Source organism: Ornithodoros turicata, chromosome 1 (genome assembly GCF_037126465.1).
Source record: "Ornithodoros turicata isolate Travis chromosome 1, ASM3712646v1, whole genome shotgun sequence".
NCBI lineage: Eukaryota > Metazoa > Arthropoda > Arachnida > Ixodida > Argasidae > Ornithodoros > Ornithodoros turicata.
The window spans coordinates 126120845-126136578 of NC_088201.1; the positions used below are offsets into that span (position 1 = coordinate 126120845).

General features: G+C 45.4%; 1 protein-coding gene across 1 annotated transcript in view; it reads left to right on the forward strand.

The window, feature by feature from the left end:
* LOC135384977 (uncharacterized) overlaps positions 1 to 15734 on the forward strand; it is a 40100-nt gene that overhangs the window by 1047 nt on the left and 23319 nt on the right. The window contains exon 2 of the mRNA XM_064614158.1: positions 11793 to 11902. Within this exon, the coding sequence (XP_064470228.1) occupies positions 11793 to 11902 (110 nt within the window). The remainder of the gene's footprint in view (positions 1 to 11792; positions 11903 to 15734) is intronic.

Sequence of the window (15734 nt, forward strand, 5' to 3'; positions counted from 1 at the left end):
ATTGGCTGGAAATGAAAATGAATGCGGACACGGGAGCGACAAAACGCATACCATCCCATTTGCTAGCCATTGTTCAATTGTCGTTTCCCTCTGGCCTAGATATCGCTGCACCCAGTAGAGTGTTCTCGACGGTCTTCTTCAATCCTTCTACCGCAACAGCTGTGGCTTTTAGAGAAGAAGCAGTTTTTCTCCTTCTTTTTTTTTTTTTTCTTGTTTAACAGCAGCAGCAATTCTAGCCTTTGGTCCATACTGGGAGACGCGGGAGAACAGCGGACGGAAGCGGAAGTACAAGCAAGAGATTTCCACGTTGATGGTCGGCGCGCCTTGGTTATTGCCTTTGGTTTACCAACCACCACCACCACCACAAAGTTATACTGCATGTTTTTCAAGTGATATCTGTCGCGTATGTTGTGCCAGACTATAATAGCTCTTACTCATGACGAGAAATGCCGCCAGGGGTCTCGAGTACAAACTTTGCACCGGCTTCTAAGCTGCGCCGAGAAAACGCCGTTTGCGGGTGGGCCCGACGTTTCTCCATCGGGAGTGCGTCACTACCTCAAAGCTCGGCGTATCTGCGTCGAGAAAACGTCGTATGCGGTTCCCGCTTTAAACTTCGTGGAAGCAGATAATCTGTCCAGCTTTTGCCTGCATGAACAAAAAATTACAATAGTCGGCCTCGACCATTTGCGCTTGTGCGCTCTCTGCGGATATTTTAGTTCAATCCCAATGGTGCATTTGGCTTCAGGCTGATCGCACGTTCGCGAACGATTTTCGTCCACCCCAGAAAAAAAACGAGGTTATGCCTCCGACCTCTGTTTTTGAAGGTCAACGTTTTTAATCTGCAAGTCCTTAACATGTTGTGCAATTTAATTTTCTTTGTCTGTTCTGACATTTCTTTATTGAGGGTTTGAAACTGTTGTTGACCTTTTCAGTCTTTAGAGTTTATATCCGTCATTAGTGTGTCGTGTGCAGTAATTCGAGCCTCAATACACTCCAGTTCTTTCACCAGCACGGTAGGTTTTTTAGCGATTGATTTTCGGAGGCGCTAAGTGGACCATGATTAAGTTATACATCTCCACAAAGCAGCAGCAACAGGATAAAAAAAGAAGATCTGATTGGTAAAGAAGTAAAGGCGTCTCTACACCATTGCACATATGTACTATTTTGTAACAAGGGACAAACACACTTATCATGGGTGGAGCCGGCAGAGTAACCGTGATTTCATATAAATGCATAACCAACCTGCAACCTGGCGTTAGCTGCATGTCTCCAAGTGTACAGGCTCCATATACCACGAAGCCAAAGTACTGAGCGTCTAGTGTTGTGTCGTTTGGACTCGATCAACTCGAGAGTCGAAAGAGTCGACTCTTGGTGTTCGTAACGTCATCCCCGTGGCAGTGACTCCCTTTCTAAAATCCAACGATTCAACATTAGTGAGGTGCTGGACAGTCGACTCTCACCGACTCTCTTCTCGATGCGGGTAGCTGGAGTCGATGACGTACGTCACGACTACGACTCGCGGGTTGCGCGAGTTGAATGAACGAACACAAGTTGTGTAGGTCCAGTTAAGCTCACATGATCTTTGTTGCTCGAAGTTGATTCGGAGTTCGTTGTCGACGAAAGTTCCCTCCATCGAAAACTTTTTTATTCCGTGTGAGCGCCGCGAAGCAACTATGGCTATGAGCGGCGTACAGATGGAGTGAGGACAACAGGAAGGATTGCGGGGCAGGGGGGTTAGCGTTCGGGCCGACTTCAGGGGGAACTGTGCCGACAATCGTCTTTGTGACGGGGTAACGGAGCTTCAACTTGAAATCCTTGAAATATCTCCCCTCACCCTACTTTACCTTCTCTCTTCATTTTTCAGTGATATATTCATTTACGTGGTGAGCCTGGCTTTTCTTGCGCAACAGCGCACTAAACGTAAATTCGCAACCCTTTAACATAACCAACTAGAAGGAAGCCATTTAACAACGACCTAAATCGCGATCAAAATCAGTGATTTGAACCAAGTCTGTATTATAGCTCAAGTAACTGACTCACATTGCAAAGAATTCGTTGTTAAATGCAATGGGAAAGCCAGCAATCGAAATGAAATCTTTAACCGTAATGATAATTTGTGTTTCTCGGTAACGTAACGTATTTCTTTTAGTAGTTCTTCTGTGACATAATGTGAGCTGACATATGGTGAGTTCTCAAGTATTGTACCCGCATAAAATGCGAGGCTGCTAGGCTGAGTCGACATTCGGTCAAGCCGTTCTTGCGGACGGTTCACTGTGATAACGGGTAAGTCAGGAAGATTACAAGGAGGACAATGGGCACCGTAGAGTGGAGAACGCTGAGAAAGGACAATCCTTAATACAAGGAAGGCAGAAAAACGGTGTAAAGGCCGATCGGTAATGACCCTATACTCTGTAAATGTAGCGCGAACATTTGAGGATGGCCGATTTCCTCCTCTCTCACGCGGTCTACGGTGTCTTGCCTCTTTCATTGGGCTTTCGCTATCACGTGGTGCGCAGCGTCTCTCGTGGCCGCCATTCCGACCGCGGTGGGGGTGGTGAAAGGGCTCGCCGTTGTCGGCCTCACAGAGGTGGGCAACGTCACGACTGACGCCCTGGGGAAACGTGCGTCCTGGGCCGACTTCTAAGGGAACTGTGCCGACATACGGAGGTGGTTTCATAAGTTTCCGGCCCGACCAACTTTTAATAGTCATAGAGAGGAAACAAGTGTATCACTTTTCGACATAGTCACCCTTAACTTCGATGCACTTTTGACACCTTTCAACCAGCATTCTTATACCTTTGAAAGAATAGTTCAAAGTATTGTCCGCAAAATGCTGGAAAACTGCCTCCTGCACCTCACTATCGTTTTGAAATCTCCGTCCTCTGAGATCCCTCTTCAAGTTTGAGAACGGGATGTAGTCACTCGGTGCCAAGTCTCGACTGTAGGGTGGGTGGTGGATTTCTTCGAAGCCGCACTCCTTCAGTGTAGCCTTGGCAACAGAAGCCGTGTGGACAGGGGCATTGTCCTCGAGCAACCGGACACCTCGACTCAACCAGCCGCGCCTCATTTCCTTTATGGCGTCTCGCAGTCGGTGCAGGAGTGAAGCATAATAAGTCGCATTCACTGTGGTGTTCCTCCCTTTGAAGTCGATGAGGAGGATCCCGTGACAATCCCAAAATATTGCTGCCATGATCTTCTTTGTGGATTGCGTGACCTTGGCTTTTCTTGGGCGTGCTTCTCCTGGTTTGCGCTATTCCATCGACTCCTTTTTCGAAAGGGGATCACAGTAGAGCACCATAGTATCATCCCATGTGACAATTGACTTCAATATTTCTTCTTCGTTCTCTTGACAGAGCTACAAAAACTCTTTGGCACAGACGACGCGCTGTGGCTTTTGAACTGACGAGAGAAGTCGTGGCATCCATTTCGCACTGACCTTTTTCATGTGAAGGCCCTCGCCGATGATGCGAAAAACCGTTGTTTTGGAAAGCCCCAGCCTTTCTGAGATTTCATTCACCATCAGACGCCTGTCGCTCAGCACTTCCTCCTCGACAGGAGACAAATTTTCTTGTGTCACCACTTCCACTGGACGACTATCGCGTGGATCATCTTCAATGGACTCTCGCCCCAGTCGAAACTGCTTAGCCCAGTCTTTTACCGTTGTGTACGACGGAGAGGCTTCCCTGGAAGCCTCTCAAGGAAACTTATGGAACCACCCTCGTATGTCTGAAAGCATCTGAGGAAAACCCAGGAAAACCCCAGACAGCACAGCCGGCACCGGGATTTGAACCCGGGTACCTCCCGGTCTCGATGTGACATGGCCAGCACGCTAACCATTGAGCCACGGGAGCTGGGAGCATTCCGGCCGCAGAAAGCAGGAAGACTTCTGTAGAGCCAATGGCAAACTATACGACTGCGCTTGTTTCTGAGTCTCTCTGTCAGTGTTTTATGCAAAAATTAGTTCCTGGGCGCTCGGGTGCCATACCCTAGATGGCGAAGGCAAGAACTTTTTGCGTTGCCTTTCATTGCAAGGGTATATATAAAGCATCGCCACTGTCTCAGCTTTGCGAAAGACTTCGCAGTTCTTTCAGTTTTGTCAAGGACATACCTTGCTTTTATCTTAGCCTACCCATGCTGTCGCCGTGCAAAGCTTTCATCGTCACCGCGTAGCCACATTTTGCGTCCGGTTGCACGCTGTCGTGAATTTTTGTTTGTGGTCAGCATGTGTTATTGAGAACGTAAAACAGTGCGGAGTATTTGACCGTACAGTATACCGTTCTCCTGTTTCTGAATCAACGTACCTCACAGAACAGTGTCGTTTGTGGAAATTCCTGTTGACGTGTGATGCCTTTTTCACAGTTACTTTTTTTTTACCCCAACCACTTCACCTTATTGAGTCCAGTTGAACCAACTCGTTTGAACCAAGCAAGGATGTTGTTTGAATCAAGCGGCTTTTCAATACGTCAAAAACACGGCAGGTCGTACAAAATTCGAAGATTGTTCGAATTAACCCAAAATATGGTTTATCAGAGCTTTAATAAAGGGCAGCCTAGCTACTTAAGCAATGTCGTACGAGAAGTACTCCTACATCTGTTCTTATGCCATCGTGACGTCCCTACTATGGGAAAAATACTTTTTTTCCCACAGGATATGCTTTCTGAAAGACAAGCAACTGAAAAGCAAAATAAAACAAGCAAACTAGTATAAAGGCGTCCTTTCAACCAGATTCTTCAGTGAGGAGTTTGTAGAAATGGATAAATAATAACCCGTCCAGCGGTCATCACCTACTCTAGCGTGTGATGCCTCACTCCAATGTATCTGCTCATTGTAACAAACACGTGGGCGCTCTATTTCATGCGTTTGTTTCATTATTTTTCCCTTGATACTTCAGTTTTCATAGCGGGACTAAATTTCACGAGGACATTCGACGAAGACATATCCAGACCGCGCAAACAGTAACGTTCTGCTTGCCTGAACGCGGCTCTAACACGGCTGTCGTCTCCCACGGAGCCACTGTCGCGGCGAAGGGAGAGAAGCGAGTGTATGGAGTAGGGAAGGAGGAGTTGTCGCTACCTTTAGTATTCAGGGACTTTACCGATCGGGTGTGGGCCCAGATCACTATCACGTCCGCCAAAGGCGCGCTTCCTTGCTGACCCGCTCGACCAATATGCTGCCACGTCGACCACGCAAATCGTTCGGTAATAATGGAACACCATCGCAGTTTAAATGAAAAACTATTAAGAAAAAAAAAAGATAAAGAAGCGGGGGTCTTGTTTTCTGTTACCCATAATTATGTACCTCCTTATGTTCTTCTTTTGCCGGCTCCGAAAAACTACGTTTGAAATTTAAAAGTACCACGCGACACCGTGCTTCTGCGTACCTGGTCCGCCGCCCCGCTAACTTTCCCAATACATTTTGAACGAACAAAGAAACCACTTCTTTCAGTGCGCTTTTTTTTCTTTTTTTTTGCTGCTGTCGGGCGGTATTTCGAAACTTCAGGCGCGCTTTTTTTGAACCCCCCACGTAAAAAAAAAAAAAGAAACTGAGAGGAGGTACATAATCACGGATCACAGAATCGAAGACTCTCTTCCCCCTCCACAACTCGGCCATTGACAGTTTTGTTCTAGGCCCTGCAGTTAAAAGCATCACCAACTAATTTGAATTAACGAATTAATTAACGAGGAAACAAAAAATAGACTGTGTATCTCTGGACCCTTACTAAAATTACGCACTAATCTCGTTCAAGTGCAATGCGCCCTTTTTATGAAAAAAGTTAAGTTAAAGAGAAAACAAAGTGTCAGAGGCATTAGCGATCCTCGTCCACAAAGAAGTCTGGCATTTGAAAGCGATGAAACAGTTTGAATCCTTATCAAGCCCGTAGCGCAGTGCCCATTATCGCCAACCAAGTGGAAGTGACCCGTAATAAGTGTTCCCTCCCCAGGCAGCACAATGTACTGAAAGTCGAGTGCAATAGGGGTGGACGGTATGTGTCTTATCAATGTTCTCTAGTTTCACGAGTATGTTCAAGGCCTTCCACCTACCCGTCCACCCCTATTGCACTCGACTTTCAGTACATCGTGCTGCCTGGGTCACTCTTGTCTCCTTCCTTCCGCGATTCATGCCTCCTCTCACCTATACACGTGCACAAACGTAAAGTTGTCTTACTTACACAACCCGTGCTATTAGGCTAAGCGCACTTGAGGGAGACGTGTCCGCGAATCTTGGGCATGAGCCGGTGGTAGGATTCGAACCCACCAGGTCCCAGTCTTCAGCACGACCTTGGCTACCTCCAACGTGCGGGACGCCTTAACCCGCTCGGCCATGCTGCTGGTCATTCGAAAACTTGAAGTAGTAACGAAGAAAGAGGGAAGTCACTGAAAAGGTTAGCCAGCTGTAGGGCACGAACCCACATCTTCTGGATTACCGGTCTAGGGCTCTACCATTTATATATATATTGTAAGGTGCCAACGAGGAGGACGAGAGGGTGGGGTCACGAGGAAGAAAGAAGAGGAGACTGTTTTGGACTATTGGGTTCCTTCGAGAAGGAACGTTACATATATATCTCTACCTCCACCGAGGCTCTACCATTTCTCTCTCTACCAGTTCTCTCATGTTGAAGTGGTAGTTGGCAGACAACCTGTTGATAGTGTATTCTTCGAATGGCCACGAATACGCAGTCAGGATAGAAGTTTTCAATAGGTGTGGGAACACTATCCCGTCACTGTTCACGCCGATTCCAGTTAACATTCCAAAGAAAAAGCAGTAGTCTGGAAGGTCAAACTGCTCAGAGCACGTGGTGGTCACCTGCCGACGCTTCGATTCTTGTCGACAAACACTGAAGAACGCCCTTGATAAATTAGATCACCGACCTTTCAGCGTTGGGAATTGCTGGCAGAGCAGCACCGGCAACCCGTGCTATATACCCTGGCGAACTACCTCACTGACATAGGGGCTGAAGTAATATTTTAAGTTGCGCAGTGCTTTCACGCACTAAGCGCCATGGAACAGCTGGGCGCACCGGCGCGACCTAAGTTTCCTTTCTTTTTTTTTTTTCCTCATCCATGTATCTATCTATTCGGAAGGCTGACACACGAAGAAAAGCGCAGTCTCGCTTCGGTATAACAAAAACAGGAAGAGATGAAACATCTCTTTATTTCATAGGTTATAAGTAGGGTTCTGCGTTTTCGGTTTTTATTTTTGGGCGGATCCGGCGTATGTTTTTCGATGTTTATTGATTTTCACGAAATTGCCGTTTTTCGATGTTTTTCCTGGTGGCCTGTTCTACGGCTAACGAAAAAAGGAAACTGACATTTTTTTCAAAATCCATCATATTTCTGTTTGATTTTCTGATCTGCATCAACAACCTGCTGGGCATGTGCAGCACTTTATCTCTATCATCGTTCCAGGAATGTCCCTCTGTATTCGGTGTTTATCGTAAAATCGAATGAGGGAAAATTTAATCGGCGTATGTTTTTCGGTGTTTTTCGATTAAAATCGAAAACACGGAACCCTAGTTATAAGCCCAAGCTCTGGGCGAAAGCTTGTAACCTACGAAATAAATAGATCTTGTTTCATCTCGTCTTAGTTTTTTGTTTGTTTAATCTGTTTAGAAGACCAACAGTGTCGTTATGAACTACATCACGCATCTCATAGTCACTTTTGAGTTGCACATTCGTCATGATCAGCTCCCGGTAGCATAGTGGTTAGGATGATCGCTTTCCACGCCGGGACTGGGCGGCGACGAGAGTTCGAATCCCGGCACCGGCTGCGCTGTCCGAGGTTTTCCCTGGGTTGTCCCACAGACGTTCCAGACTAATGTCGGCCGACCTCCCTCTGAAGTCGGCCTAGGACGCATACTAACCACTCTGTCCCACATTCCTTGCTGCTGTCCGCTCTTCATCTGTGTACGTCTGTGCACCTCTCATAGCCGCAGTTGTTTCGCGGTGCTAACACTGAGTAAGAAATAAAAAAACATTTGTTATACTACCATCACATGATCATTCTTACCAACCCCTTGTAGGCCTGTGGTATTAACCACCCTTTAGCGGTACAACTGCGCTGGAAAAGTCGGCGCCACACTTGCGGAGCCACAATGTCCATAAAGGTATCATAAAGCAGCACACAGGCAGTGACGTAGTTTAACAGCTTGTTGTTTGTAAAGCCAGCGCAAGAAGTTACACATGAAACAAAGGAAAAATTTTAATTTGTAACCAAAACAGAAGTAAAACTTGTCGGAGAGGCAAGTCAGTCGCCTGCGTAGCCAACTTCCTTCGTTTTAAACCCGGTGTTGTCCGCAGTTGGCGACAACTTCGGACAGTGTTGTTCGGACAACTTCAGTGTTGCCCGTAATTTTCAATTTTAATCTAAAGAAGTCTGTGTGTGCATTCGGGAGGGAAATTGCGACGGCAGAATACTGAAGGGTCGAACCATCGAATACATAAATCTTCTGAGATTGCACCGCTACCACTTTAATGTACCATTAAAAATTCAATCCAATTGAATGCCCTCCTCGCCTTCGTCTCATCTCTCTCTCTTTGCGGAAGTGCTGAAGGAGCCCGACATTTGCGCGTCCCGAAACGACGATTTTCTGATAAATAATCTTTTTCTCAGCTATCACAATGATTTGTAGTAGGGAATGTATTTTGTAATGGAGCGGGGTAAAACCGAAATGGCGTTTCCTGTTTCTGGAACAAAAAAAAAAACAAAAAAACAATCATATTCACTCGGCAAACTTCGGAGTTGAATTCAATAGATTGAATTTATTTTAATTAGCAATCCATAAGATTACTTGCAGTACATGGCGAAAAGACCCCCGTAAATAAATGCTATTGATCGCATATTTTGCCGTTGCATGATTTCACACCCATGTTATGGCATAATAAACACAGAGACAGCACACATAAGCTGCATTCTAACAACTATGATTTATTATAAAGAAGACAGCAAGTTTTTACACAGTTTCCAACACGTACAGTCGGCTTATTGCGAAATTGCTATTTTTCCAGAAAGCGGATTTCATAATCAATAATAAATCATAATTGTTAGAAGGCAGGTTACGTTGTGCTCTCTGCGTGTTCATTCTTTCAACAACATGGGCGATGTGAACCAACTAGGCCGGTGTTTAGTTCTTCTCTATGATTTCTCAATAGTTAATGAAACGTCCTCTATATGTATGTGCATTAATTACTAAAGATAGGGAACTTTCATGTTTACGGATTTCTCTGCCTTCGCGCTGCCTGGGCTAGATGGTGCATTCAGATGAATTGTGCACTGTGCTCAAATTTGAATATCAGATTGAGACCTCTCATATTCAAAATAGAGCACAGTGGAAAGCTCGCCATCACGTGGCAGGGTCTTCGATCCACCTAGGTCAGGTGAAGACACTTGTTGCCAAAGCTTCAAGCCTGGTTAACGTCGCAGGGTTTTAAGCGTGTCGCAGGTGTGTCCTGGGGCCCTTCCTGCCATGACCTCCACCGAGTCAATACGGCTCTTCTCTTGAGCATGCTACGGTATAGTCTCCCTATCCTCCATGGAATCAGCCCCACCCAAGGCCGAGAGCTTCACAACCATCAAGCCCACAGCCTCCGGGTCTGCCTAGGGGTCCTTCGGACAACGGAGGCCTACTCCGTCCTCGCAGGAGCTAGAGAACACCCTATTCCTACTCTACGGAACTCAACCATCCAGCGCGTATTCGCCCACTGTCTGACCCACCCTCTCCACCCTCTTTGTCAGATTGCAGAAAGCTGCCCTGCTTCCGCCTTCGGTACTGCCATTGCCCACCTAATGGATTATCTCCCGCCCACGACATCTACTTCCTCCTATGGACTTGATGTGGACCCTTGAACGCCCCGTCATTTAACCTGCAATCCCGGACCTTCCTCGAAAACACGAAGCTCCTCCAGTAGTTGGCCATCAGCTCTCCTTGGCACATATCAACTCCACCTACCCTTGCTGTCGTCATATCTTCACAGATGCATATGTGATGTGTGACACATCAGGGGCACCCTTTTACATCACAGGTACAGACCACGAACAAGCCTATACGTTGCCCTATCCTGTGTCCTCTACTGAGGCGGAACTGTATGCCATCTTCGCAGCCCTAGAGTAGATTGCTGGCCTGCCACCTGAGAAGTCCTAGGTTGTCCTCACTGACAGTAGGGCGTCCCTCCTCCTTTTGCTGTCTTCCCACCCCACCATCATACATGACCTGTCCAGCATGATCATCCGGGCATACAATCGGCTCTGTGGCAATGGTCACGTCCTTTCGCTGTAGTGGATTCCCGGTCATGCGGGCTTATCCGGTAACTCACGCGCAGATGCGACTGCACGACGTGCTGCACAAGTTAGGACTCATGCTACGGTACATCTGCCCCTTACTGTTTCTGCTTGTTGTATTTCTATACGCCGCTGGTGTGCTGCTCGCGCCCAAGCGTTCAGAGCTGAGGCTGCCTCATGCCGCAGTCACCTGCAATCAATCGCCCTCGCAGTGGACTTCTTAATTACGTGTCGCTGCACTCGTCACGAGGAACCGCTCCTTCAGCGTCTCCGACTAAACGTCACCAGCACACCGCTGCAACTGTTCAAAATAGGTCAATCTAGCACTCCCCTTTGCACTAGCTGTGGCGTGGTTAAGTGATATTCCCCACTGCATCCTACACTGCCGGCAACACCTTCTGCACCGTGACGCCCTCTGTCATCGTCTATCCCAACTTGGCTACGGCACTATGACACTGGCTACCTTCCTGGGTCCCGTTCGTCAGTCGACACAGTGGGCAGTCACCACTGCTCTCCTCCGCTTTCTCCAAGCTTCGAACCTTGTCAAGGCCTTGTCATTGTGTGACCGCGTGTGTGATTTTTCAGTTTTAGTTTTGTGTTTTTCCTTTTCTTTTCTTTCATTCTTTTCCTTTCCTTTTCTGTTTTCTCGTCTTTCTCTTCCCCTTTTCTTTTCTTCTTTTGCTTTAAGTTTCTTTCCCCTTTTCTCATTTTCTGTTCTCCGTTTCTTTTGCTTTTTTTCTCCGACCTCCGTCTGGCTGGCCTTTCCTTTCTTTTTCCTTGATAAACATATCCCCCCCTAGGTCACTTTCAATTGCAAGTTAGGTTAGAAGTCATCGTACAGAAAGTTCAGTATAGAAGCACAATATATGTTATACTCCTGTTACACGGGCAGCCTTCAATGACCGTTGAAGCCAACTGCCTTGAGAAACGCGCGTAACACCAGCAAGCTTGTAATGTGTCGAGGAGGAGGAGGAGGAGTGTCGTTGGGAGGAACCCGAGAGGTCTGCCTGCCTGATTAGGCGGCATGTTTCTCGGGAAGGGAAAGGTGGTGGAGAGGAGGAGAGGAAAGGGTGAAGTGGAAGACCGAGCGGAATCCGCTCGGGGGGAGGATAGCTGCGTCCATGGGCCGACTTCAGGGGAACTGTGCCGGCATACGCCTATTACACATCTGAGGGAAACCCAGGAAAAACCCCAGACGGCACAGCCGGCCCGCGGATTCGAACCGCGGACCTCCCAGTCTCCAAGCGCACGCGTTACCGCTGCGCCACCGGAGCTGGTGTGTAATGTGTCACTTTCCAAAAAGGGCGCATTGAATCCAATGCTGCTTGACAGGTTGACACGATACGCGCTTGCTGACCCTACGCGCGTTTTTCAAGGCTTCAACGGTCGCCGAAGGCTTCCCGTGTAACAAGGACATTACATAAAACAGCACCGCTGTGACAGGAGCGCTTGCAAGCAACAGGGACGCAACATTTTATTTTGTGACGTTGCGTTATTGTTTTGTTTTTCTGTTGCAGCCATGTTTTACGCCACTGCTGTAGGACGTGCAACGCACTACTGTTTCAAGAAGTGTATGAAGTATCTTACGGATCTGCATTACAAGCCTGACGCTAACGTAATTTTTGAGGTAAGTTGGCATCAGCAGAAACGCTCCGGCCGACAACATACGCTTGAGAACGGCGTAGAGCTTCACACGACGGCGCAAAATCGAGAGGGATGAAATCAACAGTGGGTAGTTAACACCAAGTCCACTATCCATGCAATGTGTGTAGACTTTCTGTATACTTTGCTGTAGGCATTCATGGACACGGTTAATAATATATTATTATTTATATAATATGTATCTTTATATATATACAGGGTGTCCACACTAAGTGTGAACAGGTTTTTTAAAAATATATATAACACTTTTTCCAAGATGAAATCAATTGCAATATAGCATATGCTAAAGGGCACTCCATAGCAGGGCATTAGCAAAGTCCAAAGGCAATGTCTTAACTAACGTTCTTTAATTAACTTTTTAATTATAAAAGCTACAAAGTTGTCCCAATGAGAACATCTGTTCCTTTCGGTCACCTGATATCGTAGCCGTTTTCAGAACAAAAATCCGTTCGATAGATCGCCCGCAAAAAATTCGTGAAGGAACGCCATTTTTTTCTTTATTTTGTTCATTGCGCTTCTTGGAAGACGCGTTTTCATCTGTACACTTAGCGTGGACACCCTGTATATACAGGGTGTCCACGCTAAGTGTGAACAGATTTTTTAAAATATATCAATCACTTTTTTCGAGATGAAATCAATTGCAATATAGCATATGCTGAAGGGCACTCCCTAGGGGGGCATTAACAGACTCCTAAGGCCATGTCTTAATTAACTTTCAATAATTAACTTTTTAATTATAAAAGCTACGAAGTTGCTCCAAAGAGAACATCTGATCTCTTCGGTCACCAGATACCAAAACCGTTTTCAGAACAAAAATATGTTCGGTAGGTCGTCCGCAAAAAAATCGTGAAGGGACTCCATTTTTTCTTTATTTGGTTTATTGCACATCTTCAAAGAAGCGGCTTTCCTTTACACCCAGTGTGAGAGAGTGAAAGAGCACAGTGCCGCCTCATGCGTCGAAGATTAGCTTTAACTTGCGGAAACAAAACAAAAACACAAATCTATCGGGTGACTCTATCGCGACTGCCCTTATCTTGGGCTGCATTTTGTGTTTTCTGTTAATCTTTTTCCAGGACGCAAGAGGCGATAGTGTGCTCTTTCATCCTCTCGCATTGGGGGCGAAGGAAAGACGCGTCTCTAGAGATGCGCAATGAATAAAATAAAGAAAAAAATGGCGTTCCTTTACGGATTTTTTGCGGACGATCTATCGAACAAATTTTTGTTCTGAAAACGGCTTTGGTATCTGGTGACCGAAGAGATCAGATGTTCTCATTGGAGCAACTTCGTAGCTTTTATAATTAAAAAGTTAATTATTGAAAGTTAATTAAAATATTGCCTTAGGAGTCTGTTAATGCCCCCCTAGGGAGTGCCCTTCAGCATATGCTATATTGCAATTGATTTCATCTCGGAAAAAGTGATTGATATATTTTAAAAAATCTGTTCACACTTAGCGTGGACACCCTGTATATATATATATATATATCTATTGCAGGGATAAAAGCCATTAAAGAAACAAGTAAATGACACACGACGTGTTTGAAATTCCAAATTACAGCAGATTAAGATGGCTTCTATGGTTCCACGCAGAGCAACAAATACTCATGGAACGATGCGACAGCACCAGAGGACACGTGTTTCGCCATGTTTGCGTCTCGTCAGGTCTGCTTAGCTGCGCATTGTTCCATGAGTATACACGGTGTCCACGCTAAGTGTGAACAGATTTCTTTAAAAATATATCAATCACTTTTTCCGAGATGAAATCAATTGCAATATAGCATATGCTGAAGGGCACTCCCTAGGGAGGCATTAACAGACTCCTAAGGCAATGTCTTAATTAACTTTCAATAATTAAGTTTTTAATTATAAAAGCTACGAAGTTGCTCCAATGAGAACATAGCTTCGTAGCTTTTCTAATTAAAAAGTTAATTATTGAAAGTTAATTAAGATATTGCCTTAGGAGTCTGTTAATGCCCCCCTAGGGAGTGCCCTTCAGCATATGCTATATTGCAATTGATTTCATCTCGGAAAAAGTGATTGATATATTTTTAAAAAATCTGTTCACACTTAGCGTGGACACCCTGTATATATATATAAATGAGTTTCTTGAAAGACATAACTTCTAAGGCAAGGCGCCGTCGGCATTAAAATGGGTGCTACCCCTTGTGGGACCTTCAGTGGACACCTTTTTAGAGCAAAATCTGCCACTGAAGCGGGTCATTTGTTGCAGTAATGTATTGGTTTCGGTTTACATATTTTTGTCGCGGCTGGTAGCGGCGAAGCGCAAAAGAACGCTCTTCCACTCCCTTATCCACCAATGAATTACGTGTTCTTGAGCTTACTTCGCAACGGGGACTGCTGAAGGAAAAGTAACAGCGTCAGACAGGCTACGCCAGTCCCCACATCGCTTATCTGACTGATATGCGCGCTTTCTCTGTTATGATCGCACGGGCGAAACACAGATAATCACATAGTACCTTTATATCACATGCTTTCCATTTTTCTTCAACACTCCCCTTTGCGAAGTAAGCTCAAGAACACGTAATTCGTTGGTGGATAAAGGAGTGGAAGAGCGTCCTTTTGCGCTTCACCGCGACCAGCCGCGACAAAAATATGTAAACCGAAACCAATTAATTACTCCAACAAATGACCCGCTTCGGTGACAGATTTTTCTCTAAAAGGTGTCCACCGAAGGTCCCAAAATAGGTAGTACCCATTTTAATGCCGACTGCGCCCTGCTTTAGAAGTCATGTTTTTCACGAAACTCATTTGAATTTTGATTTAAATACTGAGCCACTCGCCCTCATTCGCATGGTGCGCGGCTTTTAGGTGGTATAGGACAGATACTTGTAAAAAATAAAGTTCTTGAATTGATGCACCCATTCGCGAATTATTTAGCCCGGGGATTTAACTGAGACACCATGTATATATATATACATATACAATGTATTACGTATTAGTATTACAAAACTGATTTCTGGAAAGTATTATGCGTTAGTATTCTAATACAAAATATGAGCATTACTGCACACACCTGCAGCCTAATCACGTGACTTCATTTAATAATAATAATCATTTAATTGGTCATATGCGGTGTTTATGGGTTTTCGATCGCTACTGTCGAGAAAACTTAAAACGCATTCTCTCGGTAATTACAAATTGTCCTCACTCAGAAGGTGGAATCCTGTGCTACAAACACAGAATGTTATCTGGATTGGAATCTTTTGATGGAACTACACATTGAGCCTATCACTAGGCAAACAAAGTACTAATGAGAAGAATGAGAGAGAGAGAGAGATGAACATACTCAGGAAAGTTCGGGATAGACGAGGCCATTTTCTGCTGCAAAGCTGAAGGTCAAACGAATGAAGCGGCAAGTCACGTTAATAGAGTTTTCCTGCAGCTGGTACAATAGTGTCACCATCAAAGACCGACACTACGCGGACCCATTTAGCTGCTGTTTTTTTATGCTCCATATCTTTTTCTTTTTTTCTTCCTGTAGTTTTTGAATGAGCCTTCTAATGGTGTTCGTCAAGGTACAATCAGCCATGGGGCAAGCAGTGACCATTCCTGAAGGACAGTTTTGCAACAGCCCTTACATGAGTTGTGCTGAAGAGCGCTAGCCATAGAGTACGTCAGCAATGCGATTTATTTAACATATTATTTTAAAGCATAAAAGGTAATAAATGTGTCTCTGTGCCTGACGTAATAGTCAGTAAAACCCACACATACAAAGAAATGTGTTGGAGGAGAAGTGCGAGAGAAAATTTTGTGCTGATATTCATTCTGGTGGTATTCAT